This window comes from Neoarius graeffei, chromosome 8, assembly GCF_027579695.1.
Source record: "Neoarius graeffei isolate fNeoGra1 chromosome 8, fNeoGra1.pri, whole genome shotgun sequence".
Taxonomy (NCBI): Eukaryota; Metazoa; Chordata; class Actinopteri; order Siluriformes; family Ariidae; genus Neoarius; species Neoarius graeffei.
In genome coordinates, this window is record NC_083576.1 from 40,190,266 (window position 1) to 40,217,467 (window position 27,202).

The 27,202-nt window shown below is 41.7% G+C and overlaps 1 protein-coding gene across 2 annotated transcripts in view; it reads left to right on the forward strand.

Moving 5' to 3' along the window:
• The window catches only part of taf7 (TAF7 RNA polymerase II, TATA box binding protein (TBP)-associated factor), an 87,310-nt gene extending 66,594 nt beyond the window's left edge, over positions 1 to 20,716 (forward strand). For both annotated transcript variants that reach the window (XM_060927633.1, XM_060927634.1), the window contains 2 exons: positions 18,788 to 18,847; positions 19,090 to 20,716. In XM_060927633.1, coding sequence (XP_060783616.1) covers positions 18,788 to 18,847; positions 19,090 to 19,134 — 105 coding nt within the window. In that variant the 3' untranslated portion in view covers positions 19,135 to 20,716. The remainder of the gene's footprint in view (positions 1 to 18,787; positions 18,848 to 19,089) is intronic.
• Positions 20,717 to 27,202: the final 6,486 nt, after the last annotated feature.

A 27,202-nucleotide genomic window follows, 5' to 3' on the forward strand; every position in this document is an offset into this window, starting at 1 on the left:
AAAGGTGAATTAGGTGTGATGCAAACAGAGGGGACAAAAAGATCTACACTGTACCCAAGCGATGATGCACACTAAACACGCCACACAGAGATACTACTATTTTAAAATAGTTTTAAGTGTCTCCGCAAATATGCCAGACCTATTGCACAGCATTAAAAGATGCTGTGGCACATGGAACAGATTTAAAAAATGGCTTTCAACCTGACATGCACTAAATCTTCCATCATGAATTGCTTGGTTACAGCTTACAGCTACATGCAGATAGACTAGCCCATCCTGTTTATACAGTTGTATTTCTTTTGTCAATATTGAATGATTGATTACTTTCAGTCTGTCTTGATTTAATGGTTTTGTTTGCTCCCTTTCTTTTTTTTCATATTCTTTAATTAATGGTAATATAAAAATTTCTTAATTTTCTTACTCGTATTCTTAGTTCCTGACCTTAGTAAGGAACTTGGTCTTGATGGTGACCTCAGTGATTTAACTTGAGGATATGTTTGATAAAGAAATGCTTTGGAGTCTTTAAGTTGTTCTGGATAGGGGTGTGTGCTAAATATTGTAAATGTTATACAAATAAGTCATTTTAAACTTGACAGTGATGTACAGAATACAGTGAGGTGGTCTTCACTGCCAGTAGTTCCATCATCAGGTGGGTGTCTGTCATTGGATGTTTCAGCCCTACCCACAACATCCTCAAGAGGAGGGCTGACCGAGGGGATCAGTCTCAGCCTGGAACTAGTTACTTGCCTATCGCTGCTCTCTCTTCAGCCAAAGCCACAAAGAGACTGATTCTGCCTGTTGATATTGCTTTTTGTCTTTTCCCTGACCTGACCAGTTATCTCAAGGATGCTCAATGCTGTCCAGAGAGACTGACCAGCAAAGCCTCTGCAACCAACTTCTACAGGCAGGTTCCATGTCCTCCATCTGTGCTGCTGAGACTCTTCTACCAATGGCTGATACTTGGTCAGTTTCCTCTCATGGGCTTCCTCCATCCACTCCTCCCAAGGCACCGTCAGCTCAGTCAGCACCAGTTGCTTGGTCTTCCTGGAGTATAGAACCACATCTATTCTTAACCTTCTGACTGCTATTTCAATGGGAAACTCCATCTGTTTCTTGAGATCAACCTGGATTTGCCAATCTGCTATAGGAAGGACTCCCAGGGATCTGTCTTGCTTTGCTGATGTCTCTTCCACCTGGACAAAAGGAATAAATGTTGGTCCACTTGTCATATGATGCTTCTTCCTTCGGGCAATGTCAACTGCTTCTGTGATCTTTTCCAAAGATCTTGTCATGCCGCCAACGGTACCTTCCTTCTGAGAGGGCAACACTATAGGATGATAGAATGTGTTCTAGGTTAGCTGGTCTACCACGTTATATTGTATATTCCATATATAAAAGTGCAGTCATTCAGTGAATGATTGTAAATCATATCAAATGATATGATTTGAAGTTGATCAAGTTGAGGTTTACATTAGTCTTCTTATGCATAAATGTTCACACACCCTCAGGAGCACAAGTAGAAAATTAATAATTCAGTTTTTCTGAATTAAGAGGATTTTAATGAACATCAAATATCTTGTTGCACCGTGGAACCTATCCTACAGTATATACAGTTGCATTCAGCATTTTACATACCTGCACAAAAATATTGACAATATTGGGCTTTCACTGATTTCTTTGAACTGTTCTTTTTCTGGGGCAGAATGATTTGTACAACATCTTGAAGAAAAAAAATCCAAGAATTTAGTTCACAAGTTTTAATTTATTTTTGGTTTTCTGAAGTTAGCACAGGGCCAAAACTATACATACAGGGTCAAAAATGTACATACTCCCACTTAAAGTATTGATTCAGTTGTGCTGAAAGTTCCAAATTGCCTTAATTTGAGGTATAACCATTTTGCCAAGCTGCTTTGCTGGAAGAAAACCCAAACTGTCACCTTCAACTATGAAGAAATTGGTTCGGATGATCAGGAACAACCCAGAAAACCACCAAGGTACAGGTCTGCCATGAAATGGAAGCTGCTGGAACATTAGTGTCACTGTCTAGTCAGTCAAGTTAGTTTTGCATTATTACATTACATTATAAGCATTTAGCAGATGCTCTTATCTAGAGCAACGTAAGTGCAAAAGTTAGGTAAAAGAAGTGCTGAACTTCTGGATAAGAAAGTTCTACTGGCAAATGTACAAGTGACAGAATAACACCTAGTGTAATATTCTGTTGAAATAATCAACCAAGGAAAACAAACCAACCATACAAATGAGCTGGCAAAGCACAACTGAAGAGAGAAAAATAAAAACCCTAATGACTAACACCAAGTCATCATGACTGTGCTAGACAGCACACAGCCTGGGTTGGTCATGACAGCTAAGGCAGTGATATAATTACACAGTGGGTAGGGAAGCAGGGAGGAGGTGCAGCCTGAAGAGGTGGGTCTTCAGTCTGCTCTTAGATGTGGTCAGGGAGTTGGCAGTTCTGACTTCGATGGGAAGGTCATTACACCAGTAGGGAACAACCTATAGTTGTAGTAGTCCAGGACAGACAACAGTCTTGAGTGGGCAGGAGCGGAGAGGAGGGGGGGCCAGGTGACCAATAGCAGCAGAGTGTAGGGATCTGACTGGCATGTAGGGTTGGATCAGTCTTTGGAGGTATCCTGGATCTGACCCCTTGACTGTCTGGTAAGCTAGCACCAATGTGTTAAATTTGATGTGAGCTGTGATGGGCAGCAAGTAGAGGGGTAGCGTGGGAGGAACAAAGGAGGTTGTAGACCAGGCAGGCTGAAGCATTCTGGATGAGCTACAGGGGTCTGGTGTCAGATGCTGGGAGGCTGGCGAGGAGAGAGTTGTAGTAGTCCAAGTGGGAGAGGATCAACGCTTGGACCAGGAGCTGAGTAGAGTAAGTGGTGAGGAAGGGGCAGATCCTTCGGATGTTGTAAAGGAGTTATCTACATGTCTGGGTTATTCCAGCGATGTTCACCAAAGAGGAGAGTCTGTCAAACACCACCCCGAGGTTCCTCGCGCTGGGTGAAGGTGACTTGATGTCCCCCAGGAAGATGACAAAGTCCAGGGGTGTAGAGGATGGAGTGGGAATGTAGATCACCTCCATCTTGCCTGGATTGAGCTTCAGGTGATTGTTGTCCATCCAACTCTAGATGTCACGCAGGCAAGCAGAGATATGAGCAGAGACCTGTGTGTTAGAAGAAGGAAAAGAGAGAAACAATTGAGTGTCATCAGCATAGCAGTGGTACGATAGACCGTGAGCAGAGATAATTAGGCTGAGAGACTGGGTGTAGAGGGAGAAGAGAAGCAGACCAAGGACTGAACCTTGGGGGACATCAGTGGTAAGTGGGTGTGGTGCCGATACTGTACCTGGAAGGAGCGATCAGAGAGGTAGGACTTGAACCAATCCAGGGCTGTCCTGCAGATCCTCAGCAGTGATAGGGATGACAGGAGGATGGGGTGATCAATGGTGTCAAATGCAGTAGAAAGGTCTAGGAGAATCAGGACAGAGGAGAGGGAGGTGGCACATGCTGCATGACGTGCCTCACTGATGGAGAAAAGTGCAGTCTTGGTTGAGTGTCCAGTTTGGAAGCCAGACTGGTGAGGATCCAGGAGGTTATTCTGAGAGAGAAAAGAGGGGAGTTGGTTAGCAACAGCATGTTCAAGTAATTCTGTAGTTCTCTAGACCCCTCTGTCAACCAGTAGGTTTTTTTCACCAACAGGATGATGTGGGCCCATTTAAAGCTGGAGGGAAAGTAGCTGGAGGACAAGAAGTTGACAAGGGAGTTGATAAATGGGAGGATGTCAGGAGTGATAGTCTGGAGGAGAGATGAGGGGATAGGGTCAAGAGTGCAGGTGGTAGGATCGTGAGAGAGCAGGAACTAGGAGATATCAGATGTGGAAAAAGCAGAGAGCAGGAAGGGAGAGGCAGGGGTGGTGAAGGAGTTGCGGCTGGCCATGATGTTTTCCTCAAAGGAGACCGCAAAGTCCTCTGCAGTGATTGGAGGACTGAGGTGCAGCAGGTGGAGAGCTGAGGAGAGAAGAGAAAATGGAGAACAGTAGACGACGGTGAGAGATGACGTTATAAATTTTGGAATGATTATTTTTAGCCGATGTGAGTGAAGTTGTGAATTCTGCCGGGAGGGACTGGTAGTGAGACAGCTCGACTGGGGCCCTAGATTTTCTCCACTTCCTCTCCTCTGGTCATAAGCTGCTTCTGCTGGACTAAAGGGTTTTGGACATCCAGGAACTAGATGATTTTGCTAGCCTGAAAACATTGGCTCACCACTGACTGAGGCTACATCTGCATAAATGCCTTTTATATCTTTAACACTACGTTTTACAATGAAAATTGTCTTAATCCAGGTGAATGTTTTAGCTGTGTATCAGAAATAAACTCTGTTCTTACTAAGACACCTGAAAATGCATATCACATGACTTCACACTGGGCATACAGCTGCTAGCATAGTGCATGCTGTTTTTGTTTTCTTTTGGAAAAAGGTCATGTGATAGTAGCATGACTAATCGGGGAAGGATACGTCGTGACCCAATCAGGAAGCAAATGTGGGTGTCTGCATAATTTCCAAAAGTCTCTGTTTCTGCCTGTCTAGACTAAAATGCAACCTTGGAGTTTTCAAACTAAAACATGGCCAGCAGTGTTTCCCAAAATTGCCATTTTAGGGACTCAGAAACTTAGGAGTAGTATGGATGCCAGGTGTAAACAAAGCAAAAGTGATGCCTTTTAAAACCAAAATGTATTAGTATGGATGTAGCATGAGAGGCAGTCATCCATGAAAGGAGCCCCTGCTCCAAAATCGATATCTTCATGCTCGACTAAAGTTTACAGCTGACCACATGGACAAAGAAAAAGATTTCTGGAGGAAAGTTTTATGGTCGGATGAGACAAAGATCGAGTTGCTTGGCCACAATAACCAGAGGAAGAGATCTTTAGAAAAGAAGTCACATAGAATTTGTCAAGTCTCTTGCCATAGTACTGTGCAAATATTTAGCGGGTTACAACAAGATGAATGAGTATTTGACAACCTGGAAAGGACCCCTTTTGTGAACATCAGAAAACAGCCCTGTGTAACAATTGACTGACTGCACTGAATAGGGTACTCTGTCAGACCGGAAGAAGAGAAAGGTAAAACAATGTCTGTAGAAACAGTCATTTTCTACATTTTCTTTAGTTGTTGAGGTAAGGAGACACCAGTGTATCTTTGTAGGGATCCTTTCCATGTTGTTAGACACTTGTATGGTAATAACACTATGAGCCTGTCAGTGATGATAAACAAGTGGCTTACTTTGACACGAATGATTTACCCTGTAGAATTACATTGTATAGCTGTTTTGCAGTTGCTGGTTATAGAGTTCTAACTCAATACTGGACCAATTTCAATAATTTTGGACTCCAGAGAGGTGGAAAAATGGGGCCCAGGTTAAAAAAAAAAATCCCAGCATTTTCCTTGAATTGAACTCTACCAAATCTGGCAAGAGGAGTGGTTAAATATTCTTCCCGGCACTTGTTAACAACTGCCAAAATTGTCTGGTTAAGGTGAAACTTCAGACAAGACATTTAACCAAATATTAGGTGTGCTATATGTAAATGTTTGACCCTATACACACAAAATAAAGATAAATTTCACATTGCTATTTGTTACTAGGATGTTTCCACATTGTTGTGGATTGTTTTTCAAACAGCGAAATATCCATGGATGTGAAAATGACTATTTGCTATTTGGCACACAGGCTTCTGGGAAGGGTGAAATGGCCCCTTTAAATAACAAAAAAAAAAAAAAAAATTGTCCAAATGCTTACCTCTTTCCCCTCACTGTACACTGTGTGGCCACAATTGTACAGAATGTCTTTGTATGCTGTAGCATTACAATTTACCTTCACTGGAACAAAGAGGCTCAAACCAGCATGACAGTGCTCCTGCGTACAAAACAAGCCCTATAAAGGCGTGGTTTGCCAAGGTTAGAGTGGAAGAACTTGCATGGCCTACAAAGACCCTGGACCTCAACCCCACTGAACACTTTTGGGATGAATTGGTACGCAATTCAGACCCCCAGGCCTCTTTGCCTTATGTCAGTTCCTGACCTCACTAATGCTCTTGTGGCTAAATGAGTAAATTCACACGGCTACATTCCAAAAGCAGAGAGCCTTCCCAGAACAGTGAAGGTTTTTCAAACAGTGTAATATGTTAAAGTGCTAGTTTTATGAAATTACATCACCCCTGGAAATTATATCTTCTAAAACTAGACATGTTAAATAGTTTACTGTCTCAATTGAATTTTAATATGAGACCAGGAACATGTTCTGTTTAGCTGGTAAACTTTGGCTCTTTGAGTCCGCCATGACACGAATGTGTTCCTGGGAAGTTATTGTTAATTCAAAGGAAGTGATGTCATATGCACAATGCTTGAAAGTTTGTGGCATTACTGGCTTTGTATGCTTTGCAAAGTGTAGCACATTTTTAATGATTTTTTTTATCCAAAGCAAAATTAAAACCAAAGCATGCCTCCTAAGAAGTGTGTAGTTCAAGGCTGTTCAAGTGTAGCAGATTTAAAATAAATAAATAAAAAATAAAAATAAATAAGGTGGAATTTTGATCCGTTATAGCCCCACAGTCAGCAGGACACTTACGGAATGAATGGGTACGATTTGTATGGACAGGACAGTTTGGTGTCTGCGCCATACATTTTGGAAAAGATAAATTTATGAGGCAAATTCACATAGAAGGATTTGAGCGATGTCTGTCTGATACATGGAACAGTTCCTACGATCTGGAAACAAAAGTCAGAAACATCATCCCAGAGTACTCACTGTACAGTAAGTGTCAAGCTTGTGTTAGGCACTTTCACTTTCAGCGGTGGAGCCAGCAGAAGCAGGTGATGCGTTGTGCCATATGCACGGTGAACGTGCAGCAGCCAGGAATTTGTTAGGGTTAACCTCCAAAACTAAGTTGCTCATAAAAACTTCAACCTTTTCTGGTTCTAACAGTACCAGTTAGGACCATGTATACCCCTTCTATTTTGTGCTTCAGCGTTAGGTAGTGTGTGGGGGGAGGGGGGTCAGTGCACAGTTACCATTATTGAGTTTTAAGCCTCGGTCACAACCAGACGTACGATTTTTTGGCCATGCAATTTTTGGCGTTTCCCAAATCGCTGTGTTTTTGTTGTTGTTGTTGTTCGTGGAGAACGTAGTTGTGGTGACCATGAAGGAGTAAGATCACCGCGCACCCAACGTACAACCCGGAAGTCGAACGTGCATACCACGCACGAAATCTGAGGCTGCTCGGACGTACGGCTGTCGCTTCATTCGTACAGCCAACGCACCTTCAAACTTGCACTAATCGTACTGACCGTGCGTTCCATGCAGGCTTCGTATGAAGGTTGCAAGAACTGCGCACGATCTGTACGTTGTGCGTACCAACGGCGTTCGTTTGTCGCACTGCGGCGATTGGAGAGGGGTATATATATTTAGGCATACTTTGGTTTCTCACTGTGAAAATGGCAATCCCTCTGCAAAGACTTTGTCTCAAACTCCTGGCCTGCTGGCCACTGTCGTGGTCTTCATCCTCCTCCTCACTGCTCCTTGTCCTCTCTCTCTCTCTCCTCCCTCTCTGCCGCCGTGTCTCTCTCCTCCGTCTCAGACACCTTTTCTATCCTCCTCTTCCCTTTTGCCTTCGGCATATTGAATTGAAGCGATGCAATGAAATTAAATGAAATTGGGTTTTCTCTCAAAGCCTACATGTACAAATGGCCGTAGGCACCCCTGCAGCTTTATATACCCGAGTTTTCGTGCAATTGACGCCCTCTCGCCGTACGGCCAATGCACGGCCGACTTACTCGACACGCATGGATAACGTACGAAATATCTGAACGTGCGTTGGCCGCACTAATTACGTATGTGGGGCGCACGACACACAGAGTCCGCAAGTGCAACGTATGAAAAAAATTGACATTTTGCCCAAACCTGACACCAGCAAATCGTACAAAAGATGCACGTCGGCCGTACGGAAGACACACGGGGCCGTAAGTTTGTCTTGCCACCTGAAAAAAACGTAAGCGCCCGTAGAGTTTGTTTGACATGACGAAGAACCTCTGCGGCCAGTCTACAGCTCGAAAATCAGCACGTCACACGCGCGCCCTCCGTGCGTTTCTTTGCGTTTTTTGCACGTAGACCGGCCGTAGGAGCACGTACAGCCGGTTGTGACCGAGGCATTACGAAAATCACCATATCTCTCAACCATAAAAGATTTTTACAACTCCACTCTCTCATTCAAGTACTTTTGCAACTCTCACTCCACACTTTACAAAACAGCCATTGTCAAGTACACCTCTTTCCTCTCATTTACAGTGTGATATCTGCCTAACTGAAATTAGATAAGAGAGCTCTGCAGTCCAAAATTAAAAGGCTGGAACGTAAAGTAAAAGAAAAGGAAACCATAAATACAAGTCAATCAAAGCAACTAGGTGAATACATTTAAAACTATGGTTGAGTTTCAGCAGGTACATATACTGGTTTTATTTCTTAATTTGTGCTATTTTTAATTTAATCTGATTTCAAATCCATTGCATTCCTAAGAATGTAATGGATCTGGTGTGCCTAAAGGCCCGGTCCCACAATATCGATAACTATAATGATAACTATAAATAAATCAGTCCCCTGCAGTTTGTGGTTGGTGGTCACACCAGACCAATAACGATACTTGTAGCCCAGGCCTGGGTTTATCGGCATCGGTGAGACTTTTTTTCTAGAGCGTCCCCCACCCCAAACCTGATCCGATAAAACATCTGACCAATCAGGTAAATTGTTTTACATGTGACGACATCTGAGCACGTGCTATTATTCCTGAATATCTTTGTACATCCTTGTTGCATCAGTGAAGGAGAAGCTAATTATAAAAGTGTCAAAGAATCCCATGTTTTATGACAAAAAGCACAAGCTGTACAAAGATAGTCAAAAAGGAAGATGTATGGAAGATCTCTGGCACGTGTGTGTGTGTGTGTGTGTGGCTGCATGAGATTAAATATGCAGCCATACACACTACACACACACACTTTGCCACAAATACTATCTGTAGATCATGTAAAAAAGATATTCCAGCACGAGGTCTCATATCTGATACAATTTACTATGTGCCCACTGCCAAATAATAATATATATATTTTTTTTTAATTACCTAAATTAGATGAAACGTAAAACTTGTCACCTTACACCTGAGTTGGAGTGCTGAGCACCCACTTACCCATTCACAAAAGAATATTCACATAGTAATGGTGTGATGATTACTTTCACTCTTTCGGTTTCGATTGGTTTCTCTTTCATGGTGGGAACGCCCACCATAAACAGGATAAAATGTCTGTCATAGTTGATGCTACCTGTTTGTGTTAAAGGTTGATTTATTAGCACTCTCAAAGTAAAAAACACAGGCATGTGTCTTATGTATGTACAGTGTCTAGCTGTGTCTGTCATGTCACTGACTGTCTGAGGGGGTCTGTTACATGCGGGAGTGCCAAGAATCTGAGATTAGCGGTCATTTATGTGCTGCAGGATCTCATGCACCCAGATTCTCCTTTTCTTCTTTCGGCTTTGTCTTCTGTGCAAAACGAGCATCAAAAGCAGCTCTTCCTCACTGTTGCTGTCTGCCATTGTGTGCTGCTGAGTACACTGGGTGTGCACACAAACAGCATATAACTGCTACAGTTTCCTGCAAAAACCAACAACTGATGTTTGGGATTATAGTTGTGATGTGATTTGCTCCAGACTGGAACTAAATTAGGTATAAATACAGTGGTGCTTGAAAGTTTGTGAACCCTTTAGAATTTTCTACAACCCCGATTCCAAAAAAGTTGGGACAAAGTACAAATTGTAAATAAAAACAGAATGCAATGATGTGAAAGTTTCAAAATTCCATATTTTATTCAGAATAGAGCATAGATGACATATCAAATGTTTAAACTGAGAAAATCTATCATTTAAAGAGAAAAATTAGGTGATTTTTAATTTCATGACAACAACACATCTCAAAAAAGTTGGGACAAGGCCATGTTTACCACTGTGAGACATCCCCTTTTCTCTTTACAACAGTCTGTAAACGTCTGGGGACCGAGGAGACAAGTTGCTCAAGTTTAGGGATAGGAATGTTAACCCATTCTTGTCTAATGTAGGATTCTAGTTGCTCAACTGTCTTAGGTCTTTATTGTCGTATCTTCCGTTTTATGATGCGCCAAATGTTTTCTATGGGTGAAAGATCTGGACTGCAGGCTGGCCAGTTCAGTACCCGGACCCTTCTTCTACGCAGCCATGATGCTGTAATTGATGCAGTATGTGGTTTGTCATTGTCATGTTGGAAAATGCAAGGTCTTCCCTGAAAGAGATGCCGTTTGGATGGGAGCATATGTTGCTCTAGAACCTGGATATACCTTTCAGCATTGATGGTGTCTTTCCAGATGTGTAAGCTGCCCATGCCACACGCTCTAATGCAACCCCATACCATCAGAGATGCAGGCTTCTAAACTGAGCGCTGATAACTTGGGTCGTCCTTCTCCTCTTTAGTCCAAATGACACGGCATCCCTGATTTCCATAAAGAACTTCAAATTTTGATTTGTCTGACCACAGAACAGTTTTCCACTTTGCCACAGTCCATTTTAAATGAGCCTTGGCCCAGAGAAGACGTCTGCGCTTCTGGATCATGTTTAGATACGGCTTCTTCTTTGAACTATAGAGTTTTAGCTGGCAACGGCGGATGACACGGTGAATTGTGTTCACAGATAATGTTCTCTGGAAATATTCCTGAGCCCATTTTGTGATTTCCAATACAAAAGCATGCCTGTATGTGATGCAGTGCCGTCTAAGGGCCCGAAGATCATGGGCACCCAGTATGGTTTTCCGGCCTTGACCCTTACGCACAGAGATTCTTCCAGATTCTCTGAATCTTTTGATATTATGCACTGTAGATGATGATATGTTCAAACTCTTTGCAATTTTACACTGTCAAACTCTGTTCTGATATTGCTCCACTATTTGTCGGCACAGAATTAGGGGGATTGGTGATCCTCTTCCCATCTTTATTTCTGAGAGCCCCTGCCACTCCAAGATGCTCTTTTTATACCCAGTCATGTTAATGACCTATTACCAGTTGACCTAATGAGTTGCAATTTGGTCCCCCAGCTGTTCCTTTTTTGTACCTTTTAACTTTTCCAGCCTCTTATTGCCCCTGTCCCAACTTTTTTGAGATGTGTTGCTGTCATGAAATTTCAAAATGTCTCACTTTCAACATTTGATATGTTGTCTGTTGTGAATACAATATCAGTTTTTGAGATTTGTAAATTATTGCATTCCATTTTTATTTACAATTTGTACTTTGTCCCAACTTTTTTGGAATTGGGGTTGTATGTGAACCTCTAGGATTAGCAGTTAATTTGAAGGTGAAATTAGAGTCAGGTGTTTTCAAATCCGTGGGATGACAATCAGGTGTGAGTGGGCACCCTGTTTTATTGAAAGAACAGGGATCGATCAAAGTCTGATCTTCACAACCCATGTTTGTGGAAGTGTATCATGGCACGAACAAAGGAGATTTCTGAGGACCTCAGAAAAAGCATTGTTGATGCTCATTAGGCTGGAAAAGGTTACAAAACCATCTCTAAAGAGTTTGGACTCCACCAATCCACAGTCAGATTGTGTACAAATGGAGGAAATTCAAGACCATTGTTACCCTCCCCAAGAGTGGTCGACCTACAAAGATCACTCCAAGAGCAAAGCGTTTAATGGTTGGCGAGGTCACAAAGGACCCCAGGGTAACTTCTAAGCAACTGAAGGCCTCTCTCACATTAGCCAATGTTCATGAGTCCACCATCAGGAGAACACTGAACAACAATGGTGTGCATGGCAGGGTTGCAAGGAGAAAGCCACTGCTTTCCAAAAAGAGCATTGCTGCTCGTCTGCAGTTTTCTGAAGATCACATGGACGAGCCAGAAGGCTACTGGAAAAAAATTTTGTGGACGGATGAGACCAAAATAGAACTTTTTTGGTTTAAATGAGAAGTGTTATGTTTGGACAAAGGAAAACACTGCATTCCAGCATAAGAACCTTATTCCATCTTTGAAACATGGTGGTGGTAGTATCATGGTTTGGGCCTGTTTTGCTGCATCTCGGCCAGGACGGCTTGCCATCATTGATGGAATAATGAATTCTGAATTATACCAGCGAATTCTAAAGGAAAATGTAATGTAGGGTGCTATTGGTCTTAAGTGATCAATCTCATTAAATCATTAAATCAGTCTCATTAAATCAGTCTCATAAATAATACCATTAATTTTGGTGCTTAATAATAAATTACCAAACAGCTAAATTATGAAATATTCCAAATGATTATGATCACTTCCAATGCAGCAATAATGTATCACTTACCGTATTACATAGAACTACAGCCAATGGCACACTGAAGGCAATTTGGAACTCTTTGAGATTGGGTGACTTCGAAAATATATAGAAGCAACACAGACACAGTTTAACAATTAATTGAATTTATTATAAAAATGATTTAAAAAAATGAGTAATAGTGGTTTAGAATTCATTTAATAAGTCAGCAGCAAACAGTGAGTTGTGTGTGTATATGGGAGAGCGCGCGTGTGTGTGTGTGTGTGTGTGTGTGTGTGTGTGTGTGTGTGTGTGTGTGTGTGTGTGGCCTCGTGGCCCGAACAAAGGACTAGCCTTGGTTGCTAGCTAAGACAAAGGAATGTTATCTAAGGTGTTTGTGTTGGGGGAGGTGACCACGTGGTGGAGACAAAAGGATTAGCTCTGTTGCTAATGAGACAAAAGAATTAGCCGTGGTAGCTAACTCCACTAGCTTATAACATTGCTAAATCCACTGAAATCTTGATGAGATCAAAATATGTGTAATAATGAAATTAAAGTGTTAGAAAGGAATAGGGATAGAGCATGCAACAACCTATCTATTTAAAAATTGAGAGATAAAAACAAAATAGAACAATGATCCATTCAACACGCCGAGTGTCTACAGTGTAAACAATTAAACAGTTCCTGAGTTTAAATTCACACTACTTCATAAAGCTAATTCCTAAGACTAGTTTGCCCAAAATGCCAGTCTTACTTTCCAGTATTTTGCTCCTATGTAGGAATGCAGAAATGTTCCAAAACTTTCGGAGTTCACAGGAGCACGTGAGTCGCTTCTGTAGAAAGCAGAGAATTCTTGGTCCGACGCTTGTCGTTCGTGAAGAAAAGTCTCTGATCAAACAATTTGCACAGCGATTAAGTCAGAAGGAATTCGGTGGATTCTAAATTTTAATTAACCGCTTTGGGCGGCAGTCATAACGTTACTTATAATGAACACACAAAAACCAGTTGTAACTCAGTCTGGGTGAAATAACGCACTTGGGTAGTAACTTTACCATGGCCAGTGGAAAACACGAAAGTGCGCTAAATCTTTTTTTTTTTTACTTGCAAGAAAGAAGTCGTGGTTTCGGACGGTCCAGTGAGGGGGCGCCTCTTTATGTCTGTAGTGACACAAGGTCCAACAGCGCCAAAAGAGGAAGACGGAAGTGTGGCTGAGTCCCTTATGGGCTCATGGAGGAAGTGACGTAGGTGATCCCGCCCAGGCATGACGTAGGTCATTGCGGAAGTTGGTTGATGGGATCTGTAGTTCTTAGGCGGGACTGTGGCACTGTACCTACATTCCCCCTTTTGGTCTCAGGGGTATGACAGGGTCGTAGCACTGAGAGCACAGTACCGTACAGTCCACATATCCATAGTCCTTGAGGCAGCATCCTCTGTACAGTTCATGGTGTACTGTGAAAACTGTGTAAACTCATGAGTCCCAGTAAGACAGTTGGAGGCATTTGGGCATATAGTCAGGCTATAGGCATTTGGGCATATAATCACTCTATCTAACTAGGTCAAAGTCACATCTATAAAGAAATATTAAACATGAAACCTGAAGTAACTATGTAGTGTTTAATTTCCTATGCATAAAAACAAGAAAAGAGAAGAAATGAAGGAAGAAAAGAAGTATTAGTGCTTGGGTTAGTAAGCCTAATCTTCTGGAAAGGTATTGGGTTGGTGAATGTGACTGGGAATGTCAGTGTACACTTATGGGTGAGTGAGGCATACAAGCTAGGTGGACAGGATGGGCCTAACTATCGTCCCCCCTTTTTGGAGTGAGGACTGTTCAAAAGGCTTGATTTGATTGTTATGAACCCATCGATATGAGGGCGTTTGATTAGGCCTGGATGTCCTAATGCGATACGCGATGGGGGACAGTTTTCCTACGATCGAAAGGTCCCGACCAGTGTGGTAGGAACTTTTTTTTTTTTTAAACTCCTACCGGCTTGGTAAAGTTAAAATATAGGATTTTGTCGCCTATTTGATATTCATGATGGGAGGCTTTTCGGTCGTAGTAGGCCTTTTGTCCTTTTACGCTCGCTTCGATTTATCTGTCGAGGGGTCTGACCTCTCCTGTAACAGTTCTTTAATCTCAGCCAACTGGGCTTTTAAAGAATCCAGCTCTGAGCGGAACTCACCAGGTTGGTCTGAGACACTGTGTCGGTCACCTCTACCCCTATGTTTAGAACTACGGTTGGAACACTCCTGCCGTCTCTGGCCAGAGCGGGGATGACGGTCTTGCTGCCAACCGCCTTGTTCCTTGTGACCCTTTTCATATGATGGGTGGTTGCCATGGTCACTATGGCCTTGCCCTCAGTCCCTCCTGGCCTTACCTTGCCGATTCTTCCACTCACCCTGGTGATGGCTCGGCAAGGGGCGGTTCGGACCGGGATTTCTCCAGGGGGGTCCCCCTTTTGGAGCTTTGCCTCCTAAGGCTAGCGGGGGCCCATCTGTATCCTGGAGACTAAGGACTCTGGGTTCATCATCGTTTCCGTTTGTGATTTTGACAGTGGTCTCCCAGGTCATTTGGGCTAGTTGGCTAATTTCCCTCATCGAGTAGAAACCTTGTCGACACGTCAGTGTGACTTGAGTCCGCACGCTTGGGTGGAGGTTATGTAAGAAGAGGGATTTAAAACCTCTATCTTCTTCCAAGCCTGGTGCGTTACTACCATGGAAATAGGCAGTACGTAGCCGTCTATAATATTCACGAGGCGCCTCAGACCGTTTGTTTAATCTGTATAGCACACAATGTCGCGGAGGTTTCATCCCTGTACGGCGCATATTCTTCCCTCATGTAATTGCGAAGTTTCGAATAACTATCGCGAACGTTTGGGGGTAGCGTCTCTAAAAAGGCACGAACGCTGCTACTGGAGGTCTTCCAAATCAGTTTAAGTTTCTCTCGCATTGTGGCTTTCGGCAGGTCCATCAGGCATCGGTCAATTTCTCGCAAATAATCATTTACATTTGTTCTTTTATTTTCAGGATCGAATCGCTCGACATCTTTGGCAAGTAGGTCAATTTGCCGTAAGCGGAGGGCTTGGTACACGTCCTTGTGCGGCCTCCTTGGCTCTCCTGAGTACTCACTATTTAAGCTACTCTGGTATTGCTCCCGTTTCGCACTAGATTCGTAGCCTGATTCATCCGACGATGGATCAGGGATACTGTAGCACACTGACCTGGGTGTGCTACGGTTCTGGGCTTTGGATGAGCACAGTACGGCTCCACCCTGGCTAAACGACGGAGTCGTGTAGCGAGTTGATGGAGTTTGGCGGGGTGTCTGGTCCTCGACCAGGTAATCCACGGTGTCCGGTTCGGATGCCTCTTCCCACTCTGAGCTTCAGCGCATTCCGGGGGGTCTTTCACGCCCCTCGCGCCCTTCTTGGGGGGTCTGCTCCTTGGCAGCCCTCTTGGCAGCCTTTTCGGCTTTCTCTAGCCTTTCGGCGCAATCATCAAGGGAGTTCTTCAAGAGCTCACGCTCCCTATATAAATCATTGTTATCAGCTGCCAGCTCGGCGTTGCTGGTGGTCAGCCTGTCAACCTCTCTGCGGAAGTATCTGATTTCTGAATCAGTATGTTGGAAGTATGACAGGAACAACTTACCGAGTGCCTCTTGGACACTAATAGTTGTTCCTTTTGGATCTCTCATATGTTTATTCGAGTTATCTATGTTGTTTTGACATTCACCCTTACTCATGCTCCTAATGTTTGCTTTTTCGGAGGCAGAGCGGTGAATGAGGTCTGCGATGGCATCAAAGAGAGACACGTTTGAGCGTTGTCTTCAATTTCTGAGACACAAGGGGATGCCATTTCGCTTAGGTTGGATATTGTATAATTAATCAATCAATGAGTTAATTTATTAATTATTATTAATTAATATTAACTATGTAATCAATCAATAAAGTTTGTTTTTGTTTGGAAATGCTATCTCTTATCCTAAGTTAAGAATAGGTTATTAGTATTTTGTGATATGTTATCACGCTACTGTTAACTGTTTAACACACCTGGGGATATACCTTGGCAGTTGCTTAATCAAGCTGATAATTTATCTGTTGTTGCAACAATATTCAAGAAGTCAACAAACCAATCGCCTCACACGGGGCACCAATTAAATATGTAGGGTGCTATTGGTCTTAAGTGATCAATCTCATTAAATCATTAAATCAGTCACATTAAATCAGACTCATTAAATCAGTCTCATTAATAATACCATTAATTTTGGTGCTTAATAATACATTACCAAACAGCTAAATTATGGGATATTCCAAATTATTATGATCACTTCCAATGCAGCAATAATGTATCACTTACCGTATTACATAAAACTACAGCCAATGGCACACTGAAGGCAATTTGGAACTCTTTGAGATTGGGTGACTTCGAAAATATATAGAAGCAACACAGACACAGTTTAACAATTAATTGAATATATTATAAAAATGATAAAAAATGAGTAATAGTGGTTTAGAATGCATTTAATAAGTCAGCAGCAAACAGTGAGTTTTGTGTGTGTGTGTGTGTGTGTGTGTGGCCCGAACAAAGGACTAGCCTTGGTTGCTAGCTAAGACAAAGGAATGTTATCTAAGGTGTTTGTGTTGGGGGAGGTGACCACATGGTGGAGACAAAAGGATTAGCCCTGTTGCTAATGAGACAAAAGAATTAGCCGTGGTAGCTAACTCCACTAGCTTATAACATTACTAAATCCACTGAAATCTTGATGAGATCAAAATATGTGTAATAATGAAATTAAAGTGTTAGAAAGGAATAGGGATGGAGCATGCAACAACCTATCTATTAAAAATTGAGAGATCAAAACAAAATAGAACAATGATCAATTCAACACGCCGAGTGTCTACAGTGTAAACAATTAAACAGTTCCTGAGTTTAATTCACACTACTTCATAAAGCTAATTCCTAAGACTAGTTTGCCCAAAATGCCAGTCTTACTTTCCAGTATTTTGCTCCTATGTAGGAATGCAGAAATGTTCCGAAACTTTCGGAGTTCACAGGAGCACGTGAATTGCTTCTGTAGAAAGCAGAGAATTCTTGGTCCGACGCTTGTTGTTCGTGAAGAAAAGTCTCTGATCAAACAATGTGCACAACGATCAAGTCAGAAGGAATCCGGTCGCTTCTAACTTTTAATTAACTGCTTTGGGCGGCAGTCGTAACGTTACTTATAATGAACACATAAAAACCGGTTGTAACTCAATCTGGGTGAAATAACGCACTTGGGTAGTAACTTTACCGTGGCCAGTGGAAAACATGAAAGCGCGCTAAATCTTTTTTTTTTTTAGGCAGCTGGGCCATAGAAGGTTCACGCTGCATGCTGCACGCTACACGTTCACGTGAAGAACCGGACCCTGGGCCATTAAACTTCATGCTTGGATGTTCACGTGTTGCGTCTGTTTTACTTTGACCGAGTAACCAACAATATGGACTCTTCGGATGACGACGATTGCCTCATTCTGCTTTTACTGAGACAGAGGAAGAGAAAAAGGAACAGAATTTGGAGCCGAGAACACTTCCTTCTGAGAGAAACCCGTGGTGAATTTCACCGAACATTCTATAATCTGCTTGACAATCCCGATGAAGAACTATTTTTCAATTATACCATTCAATTATATTTTTTCTGAAGTTTTCCCCTGAAAGCATAGAGTTATCTCCCTAGACCCGTTCTGATTGGCTGGCGCGGCGGTGACCGCATGCATTGACTGGAATTTCCATCTTCACGCCTAGAAAAAAGTGTGCATGTTCATTTCACGCTTCACGCGTGAAGTGTGCAGCGTGCAACGTGAACGCCGTTCTATGGCCCAGAGCAAGTCATGCTACGTTTGTCCACTTTTCTTTACACGCATGTAGCGTGTAGTGTGCAGCATGCAGCGTGCAGCGTGAACCTTCTATGGCCCAGCTGCCTTACTTGCAAGAAAGAAGTCGTGGTTTCGGATGGTCCGATGAGGGGGCGCCTCTTTGTCTGTAGTGAATTCAGATGCAAAAAAAAAAAAAATTTCGAGCCCATTTTTTATTTATCAGTGAACTTTATTTGAGCATATCACACAGAAAACCTGGGATTTTAATAACAGCGGGGGGAGGGCTAAATATGGAATGAGATCTTCAGCAAGCACATACGAGTGTGATGGTCAAGCATCTGCAAACATTTGGCCATATAATGTATCTGCCATTCAGTTACACGGAGTTCTAATTAGTCCCCCACATTCAATTTAACCTCCATTATCTGTAAAGCATTGGTCCCTTCCTTCCCTTTTCAACTTCATCCTTCCTGCTCTCAAAGGTTACTCAGCCACACACACACTACTTTTCATTCCTTTTCACTCTTCATTTGTCAAATGTTTTGTTTTACCCTCCCCCCCCCCTTCTCTCTTGCAGACCCGCTTTCAGGCTCTGCTGAATGACTTTATCCATCAAGAAGAGCGTGAAATGGAAAAGGTACATGTATACATATCATAGATGCACTTAATCTCCTTGATAGACAGTCAGTGAGATGAACAAATGTATTACACATTTAAACCCTCACTGCCTTAACACTGATCACTGGGGCTGGGTTATGCTTGAAAGGATATGTTGACAATTAAATCTAATAATTCTACAAGTCTCAATGTTTATCTACTTAGCCCACAATTACAGCAGCACAGCTTGCCATCAATCATCTCTTGTTTCCACCCCAACAGCTGGCTTCCCTGCAGGAGCAGCTGGATTCACTGATGGAGAAATGACCAACAGGGGGCATCACAATCCGAACTCACCGCTGAATGAACAGTGCTAGAAACAAGAGTGCTATTGCTAAATTAAGTTAGTTTAGTGGCGTTATTAAATATCAATCTAGACTTAACTCTGCCTGTGGTGGTTTTATCTTGATGGACTGTTTTTGGTTGCACATGAAAGGTGGGGTGTAGTATGTGTTTTTAATGAATTTTGTGATTTAATGAATTATTTGTTGATTTAAATAAATGTTTTGAAAGTGTTGTAAAAATTTTAACTACAAAAGTCTTAGAGCAGAGGTGTAGCCAGTGCCATCACAGATAAAAGAATATATATCCAGTAATAACTTGTCAATTTTTTCAACCTGGTATTCTGGCCTCCCGTGTGTTGAAACCACCCAGTTTTGCTCTTGTAGTCTTTGAGATGTCCTGCTCCTTGTCAAGCTCACAACTGCTTAGGATTGTGTCAGTCATAATTTATAAGGAGGCACATGTCGCACACTATGACTGTTTATAAAGGGGACCCACAGCATTCCATCCTAAATCCTCTTCTGTCATTTACATTTTAATTTTTGCTTCCATGGACAATCATTTAATTTATATGCCAATGGCATCTACCTCACTACTCAGCCTACATCTTTTCACACTTCGTAAAAATGTTTGCAAAGCATTTTTTTGAAGTTAAAACTACACATGCTGTGTAAGAAAGGTTGGTGATCTTCAATGAAATTTATCATTCCATTATAGTTTTATCAAATACAGCCAGTAACCTTGGTATGACTGATTTCATACTTTTATTAAAATAAATATAAAATTTGTCATTGCCCACTTACATTCCTGCCTCACGTGCAATGATATCATCTCCAGAAAGAAAGAATGAACTAACTAAACATCAATATGAATTAATTTCCTAAGATTTGTACAACCTGTTTCAGCAGCGGAGATGCACAAGCCAGAGTTGCCAGACTTGAACTGATTTATCAATCCAATCATGGTTTAAATTAAACCTATCAACTGAAAAATCTAAAAATAATCTCAAATGGCCACTAAATCTAAAAGTGTTATATCAGCACAAAGTTATGTTTCCAAATCGATTTGATCCATCCTCTGTGTTCATGATCTGGCAAACTTGATTGAGACGTGCAATTTTCACTGGTAATGCGGTGTTTAACAGTGCAGCACTGCAACATCAAACCTTCAGAAAAGATCAAGCAAAGATGTGTGGCTACAATATCTTATGCTAAATAAGTAAATACAAGCTTAACAAACAGAGCTTTGCAGTAAAATATTTTCATGCAGGCGGCAGTCTAAGGCCCTGTCCACACGGCAACGGATTCAGGTGAATCTGATAAAATTGTTTATCGTTTCGGCCTGGTGTCCACACGGCACCGGGATATTTTTTGAGAACGGGTTCCAGAGTGGAAAAATCTGGCAACAGTGCCGTTGCGAAGTCGTCTGGATGAGTAGAACGGATTTGTTTACGATGATGTCACAACCACATGACTAGAATAAGCAGCACTCTCGCTGTTTTGTATGAACCACTGCATTGCATTCACTTTTGTATACAGCTTTTCTTTTAAATAAACAAGTAACTGAACCATTTCTTGAATTTCTTTTTTTTATTGGATAAGACTGCTTTTCAAAATGTTCACACACAATATAAAAAGTTATATAAATTATATAAAAATGCTTTTCAAAATGTTCACACAATAAGAAAATTAAGTTATATAGAACTATGCACACTAATAAAACTAATTTGTACACACAGAAGGCACGATTTCCTTGCGTAGTCGCAGCCATCTTGTTGTTGTGTGTTTGTTCCTGTGAGTACTTCATGCCGGGTAGAAGAAGGGGTTTATGCGCATGTGTCCTACTTCTTCCATTGTTCTGGTGTCTCCGATGGGACCGTCTTACAGCGCACGTAGAGGTGTGGCATGTGTATTGCATCGTTTTCAGCAAGCATTGTGTTGCCATATGTACCTGATATTTTACTGATCTGTTGCCCATGTGGATGCGATATTTTTTTTAATAAAATCTTGTTGCCGTTGTCGTGTGGATGTAGCCTAAACGAAAGTATGCTACCCATGCAGGTCCTCTCAACTTAGGAAGCTTAAAAAACGGAGGGGGGGCAGCACCAAAATGCAACTTTAATTTGGCACATGGTAAGTTTGTTTACTGCAGTTGCTTCCTGTTAGCTCACGTGTCCATTCACTACTTCTCAACCACAGAGATTACACTGCATAAAATGGCACCTGAGCAAGTGGAAATACCTTGAATATAGTCAAATTTATCAAATTATTTCCTATTATAGGATGACATGAAACCAAATATAAGATTACAAAACCTGTTTCTAGCCATTTTTATTAATTTTGAAGTTGGAATTTATTTATTTTTTCAATTGTTGGTTAATGTTTAAACCTATGGCCTTTTGAGTATTTCACAAAGGATATCCTTGAACTTTAGTAAACCTTAATTGCAAATAAGTCAGTTTATTCATGAGTCATTGTAATAACTATACATTGAAAATACTAATGCAAACAAGTCATAGGAATTAATAGACAAGTAATATACTTAGATGATTTTAAATACTACACACCTGAGAGTTAAATTTTATCATCCATAGTAGGCATATCAGGTGAAAATTCAATCCAAATTGCTTAAAACTGTTGAATTTGGAATTGAATGCAGAACGTACTTTTTTAGAGAATTAAAATATTTATCCATTCTTGAGATATTATTACAAATCAAAGCTTGAAAAAATGGCTTAATTTTTAGAAAACAGCTGTAATATGTATTAGGATTATGGTCCAAAAGCAATCAAATGTTTTTTCTTAACTCCCCCCCAGATATTTACATGGAATTTGCCAGGCACAAAGATGGTTGTATTGAGGTATTTCACTCACGTGACCAAGTCATGTGATGCTGCCATTTTGGACGGCACGGCTCGAATCAGTTTGAATGCGAGGAAGGCGACAAACGAAAAACATAAAAGAAAAAGGAGCGAGATGCAGAAAACACCTTCACTATCCAGTGATGTAGGGCATTTACAGGGCGAGCAGAGGGAGAGGTATTTGCAAAAATTGAGGTTAGCAGGCTTAGAGAACGATGTTTACCTGCTTCCACCAGGATTGTTCACTGACGTACGGAAGTACACGAAGCCCTCGTCTTTACCTGACTTCGGCCCACAGGATCTGTATACCTATGTCGTTAAAAACCCATCGCCATACACAGGTATTGATCTGAAAGCGTATAAGAGTTTGGATGCCTACAAATATTTTGTCAGGCTGGGTAACATGCCTACATCAGCGGGTCGTCCCTGGAGCCGGTGGTCGCCATCTGATTACAGCTAAGGTTTGTTCACATTTTCATTTACTTTCGGTCCTCAGGATAAACAAAATGTTATTAAATGTCATTGAAATAACTTCTTAGTCTGTTGAGACATGGCCCGTTATAAATTTGCTGTTACCAGGCAATGACCAAGAACTGTATTATTAGGGTCGGTGTCTGTGTTGTAGCAGTGTACTAGCAGCTAGCTGTTAGCACTAGCTAATGTCAACAACATCGTAGCTAGTATGTTACTGTAGCAATATTTACGTTCAGTCATTTGGATGACTGTTAAAACCTTTCAGTCTCAAGTTTTTCCTTTACTGGATTTACTAGTTTACTGAGCTAGCGCGCTCGGCCAAACCGGGAGCCATCGCGCGCTCTCCGGCCAGGCCGGGAGCCATCGCGCGCTCTCCGGCCGAGCCGGGAGCCATCGCGCGCTCTCCGGCCAGGCCGGGAGCCATCGCGCGCTCTCCGGCCGAGCCGGGAGCCATCGCGCGCTCTCCGGCCAGGCCGGGAGCCATCGCGCGCTCTCCGGCCGAGCCGGGAGCCATCGCGCGCTCTCCGGCCAGGCCGGGAGCCATCGCGCGCTCTCCGGCCGAGCCGGGAGCCATCGCGCGCTAGCTCAGTAAACTAGTAAATTCAGTAAAGGAAAAACTTGAGACTGAAAGGTTTTAACAGTCATCCAAATGACTGAACGTAAATATTGCTACAGTAACATACTAGCTACTGTTGTTGACATTAGCTAGCTTGCCGTCCAAAATGGTGGACACCGGGGCGTCACGTGACCCTGTGACGTCAGGTGAAATACCTCAATACTGAATACAAAGTTTAAAAATTTAGTAAAAACAAATTATGCTAATCAGTGGCGCCGCCAGGCGTACGGCCGTACGCACTAGGCGTACCTTGGGGAGAGAGAGATTTTTTTTTTTTTAATTATAATTGTTACCTGAATGCTTTGGCAATGCAACATAATTTGAGAGAGAGAGAGAGAGACGTGTGTGTGCCGGCGCATTTGTGTGCTTCAGGAGTGGGCGGGGTGTGCGTGACCAAGAAAGCTCATTGGTCAATGCAGATATACTTTTCTTGCACCACTGAGATTCTCTCCAGTTTTGAGAAACAGAGACAGACAGCGAAGAGATTATGAGGCAGTTCGACGCTACAGGTAGAAGACGAATTAACTTTAAATAGGCACAATTTTGCTCGGTGATTGGGTGCGCCTTTACCTAGCGCTTGCTGGCCTGGGGACAGGACTGCGCTTGCGGTGTAGGTCTGTGTGTACTCGTGCGTGCGGTAGTGCTGAGCAAGTTCATTAGATTCTAATCGAGGCTATAAAGAGTTTATTGTTGTGTGTAGTTCACATATGTTGTTCAAATATCAGCCTGTGTTCATGGAAGGCTATTGTTCAATTTCAAGTTAAAGTTCTATCGTTGTTTTGTGTATAAGCCTATAGATCGACTCTTCATAGAAACTGCAGCACGCAAGCGTTTTTTTGGGGGGGGATTACACCGCTAGTGCGTACCTTACAGTTCAACCCTGCAGGCGCCCCTGATGCTAATTAGGTGAAACAGAGATCGGCGCCACATCCATACACCTCAAAGAGCTGGTTAGTACTGAGACAGGAGACTGCCTGGGAAGACCAGATCCTGGACTTTGATGCTAATTAGGTAAAAACGTTAAATGGGTAAAATGGGTTAAATGGGTCTCTTCTTCAAAGTTTCACCAAACGGCTTTATTTGTGCAATATAAAGCTGATCTCACCTCTCGTTTATACATCACAAAGAAGGAGAAATCAATGTTAATTACAAAGACAGTTATAAAATATGCTTACATAAGCACTGAATGTCATTCATATCCACCATTCTCTATCAAAATAAAGTAATTAAAGGTTATTTCTAATACCCTCTTTATGCTCTGTAGGGCTCTGTATTTCTCAAAAGTAGGGCCTACTAGTGTTTATATGAAAGAAAAAAAATGATTATTTCGATTAATATTCACAGCTTTCAAGGCTATAACCTCAAAAAAACTGAGCCACATCTAATAAACAATTCCATTTAATTGAACTGAAATTGACACTCGCATTTCTGATTCCGTTTTTTTAATATCATTCCGACCACTAAGATCTCAATATTTTTCATCAAAACAACTACAATTATATTCTCATCTCATTATCTCTAGCCGCTTTATCCTTCTACAGGGTCGCAGGCAAGCTGGAGCCTATCCCAGCTGACTACGGGCGAAAGGCGGGGTACACCCTGGACAAGTCGCCAGGTCATCACAGGGCTGACACATAGACACAGACAACCATTCACACCTACAGTCAATTTAGAGTCACCAGTCAACCTAACCTGCATGACACGGGGAGAACATGCAAACTCCACACAGAAAGGCCCTTGCCGGCCCCGGGGCTCGAACCCAGGACCTTCTTGCTGTGAGGCGACAGCGCTAACCACTACACCACTGTGCCGCCCACAATTATATTCTAAAATACTTAATTTACATGAATCAATTTGCTTTAAAAAAAACATTGGTAAAGCTATGAAAACTCACTTCAAAGTCTTCCGTGAATCATAACATCGAAACTGAACTGACAGAAATTTTTCCTGAATACTTCATCAGAAACAGTGAGAGCTAGAGAACATCCCAAAGTTATCGGATTGATATTCATGAGTAACTCAGTCAGAAACCAACCAGAAGAGAGAGAGAGAGCTTGACCACTTTCCCGTGACTCAAAAAGCACCAGCAGTTTCTTGACGTCACTCAAGCAGAGTTTTTACTCTGTTCTGTTGTACAAACTTCAACCTGCCATTACTCCCAAAATACTGAACACAACGAGATAAGTTTCTTTGGAAAGCAGAGATTATAAGCTTTTTATTGATAATATTCACGATAGAACATATTTAAGAGTTAAGCAATGACAGATTTGGAAACTTAAATGAGCACCTGCATACACAAGTTTCACAGCATGGCCAGTGAGCGTTTGATATGTCTGTCCATAGTAAAATGGTTGAATTGAACATATTCTGAAATGTGTGTGTGTCTAACTATAGCATTTGCACATTCAGACAATCTGGTACCCCACCCTGACCACCTCACTTAAAATTACACTGGATCTACCCCTGTGGGCTTTTCAAATAATGGACTGCAGAACATAGCATAAATATTGTACAGTATGTTATTGCTAGTTAGAGCTCACACCTGTACTGTATACAGCAAGAACCATGAAAAAAAAGATTAGTGAGCGTATGAGGCTTTATATTTCTGCAACTTCACATCTATAAGCACATAGGTGTTTGTCTTCTTAAAGGAATGGGAAGCAAAAAATAAAAAAATAAGGAGAGTACTGTGTTTCACTGTAGGAATACTAGTCAGCTAAACTATCTAAAACTCACACAATACAGTATCTTGCATAAGTATTCATGCTCCCTGTACTTTTATACATTTTGTGGTGCTACAAACTGAAACTGAAATGTTATAACTGTACAAAATAGCCTATAATATTGAAGTAGAGGAAAATCAATATAGTTTGCAAAATTATTTTCAAATTGTATATGAATTGATGTGAAACCCTGAAGTTAATTCTGGAGCAACCAGTTCCCATCAGAAGTCACATAATTTATCCGAATGGAATCCACCCATGTTAGTAGGTTATGTGACACTATTATGTGACACTATGATATTAGTGTCACATAATATCAGTATAAAGATACCTCTTCCAAAGTTCTGGAAAAGCATACAGTGGTGCTTGAAAGTTTGTGAACCCTTTAGAATTTTCTATATTTCTGCATAAATATGACCTAAAACAACATCAGATTTTCACACAAGTACTAAAAGTAAATAAAGAGAGCCCAGTTAAACAAATGAGACAAAAATATTATACTTGGTCATTTATTTATTGAGGAAAATGATCCAATATTACATATCTATGAGTGAACCTCTAGGATTCAGTTAATTTGAAGGTGAAATTAGAGTCAGGTGTTTTCAATCAATGGGATGACAATCAGGTGTGAGTGGGCACCCTGTTTTATTTAAAGAACATGGATCGATCAAAGTCTGATCTTCACAACACGTTTGTGGAAGTGTATCATGACATGAACAAAGGAGATTTTTGAGGACCTCAGAAAAAGCGTTGTTAATGCTCATCAAGCTGGAAAAGGTTACAAAACCATCTCTAAAGAGTTTGGACTCCACCAATCCACTGTCAGACAGATTGTGTACAAATGGAGGAAATTCAAGACCATTGTTACCCTCCTCAGGAGTGGTCGATCAACAAATATCACTCCAATAGCAAGGCGTGTAATAGTCGTCGAGGTCACAAAGGACCCCAGGGTAACTTCTAAGCAACCGAAGGCCTCTCTCACATTGGCCAATGTTCATGAGTCCACCATCAGGAGAGCACTGAACAACAATGGTGTGCATGACAGGGTTGCAAGGAGAAAGCCACTGCTCTCCAAAAAAGAGCATTGCTGCTTGTCTGCAGTTTTCTAAAGATCATGTGGACAAGCCAGAAGGCTACTGGAAAATTTTTTTGTGGACAGATGAGACCAAAATAGAACTTTTTGGTTTAAATGAGAAGTGTTATGCTTGGAGAAAGGAAAACACTGCATTCCAGCATAAGAACCTTATCCCATCTGTGAAACATGGTGGTGGTAGTATCATGGTTTGGGCCTGTTTTACTGCATCTGGGCCAGGACGGCTTGCCATCATTGATGGAACAATGAATTCTGAATTATACCAGCGAATTCTAAAGGACAATGTC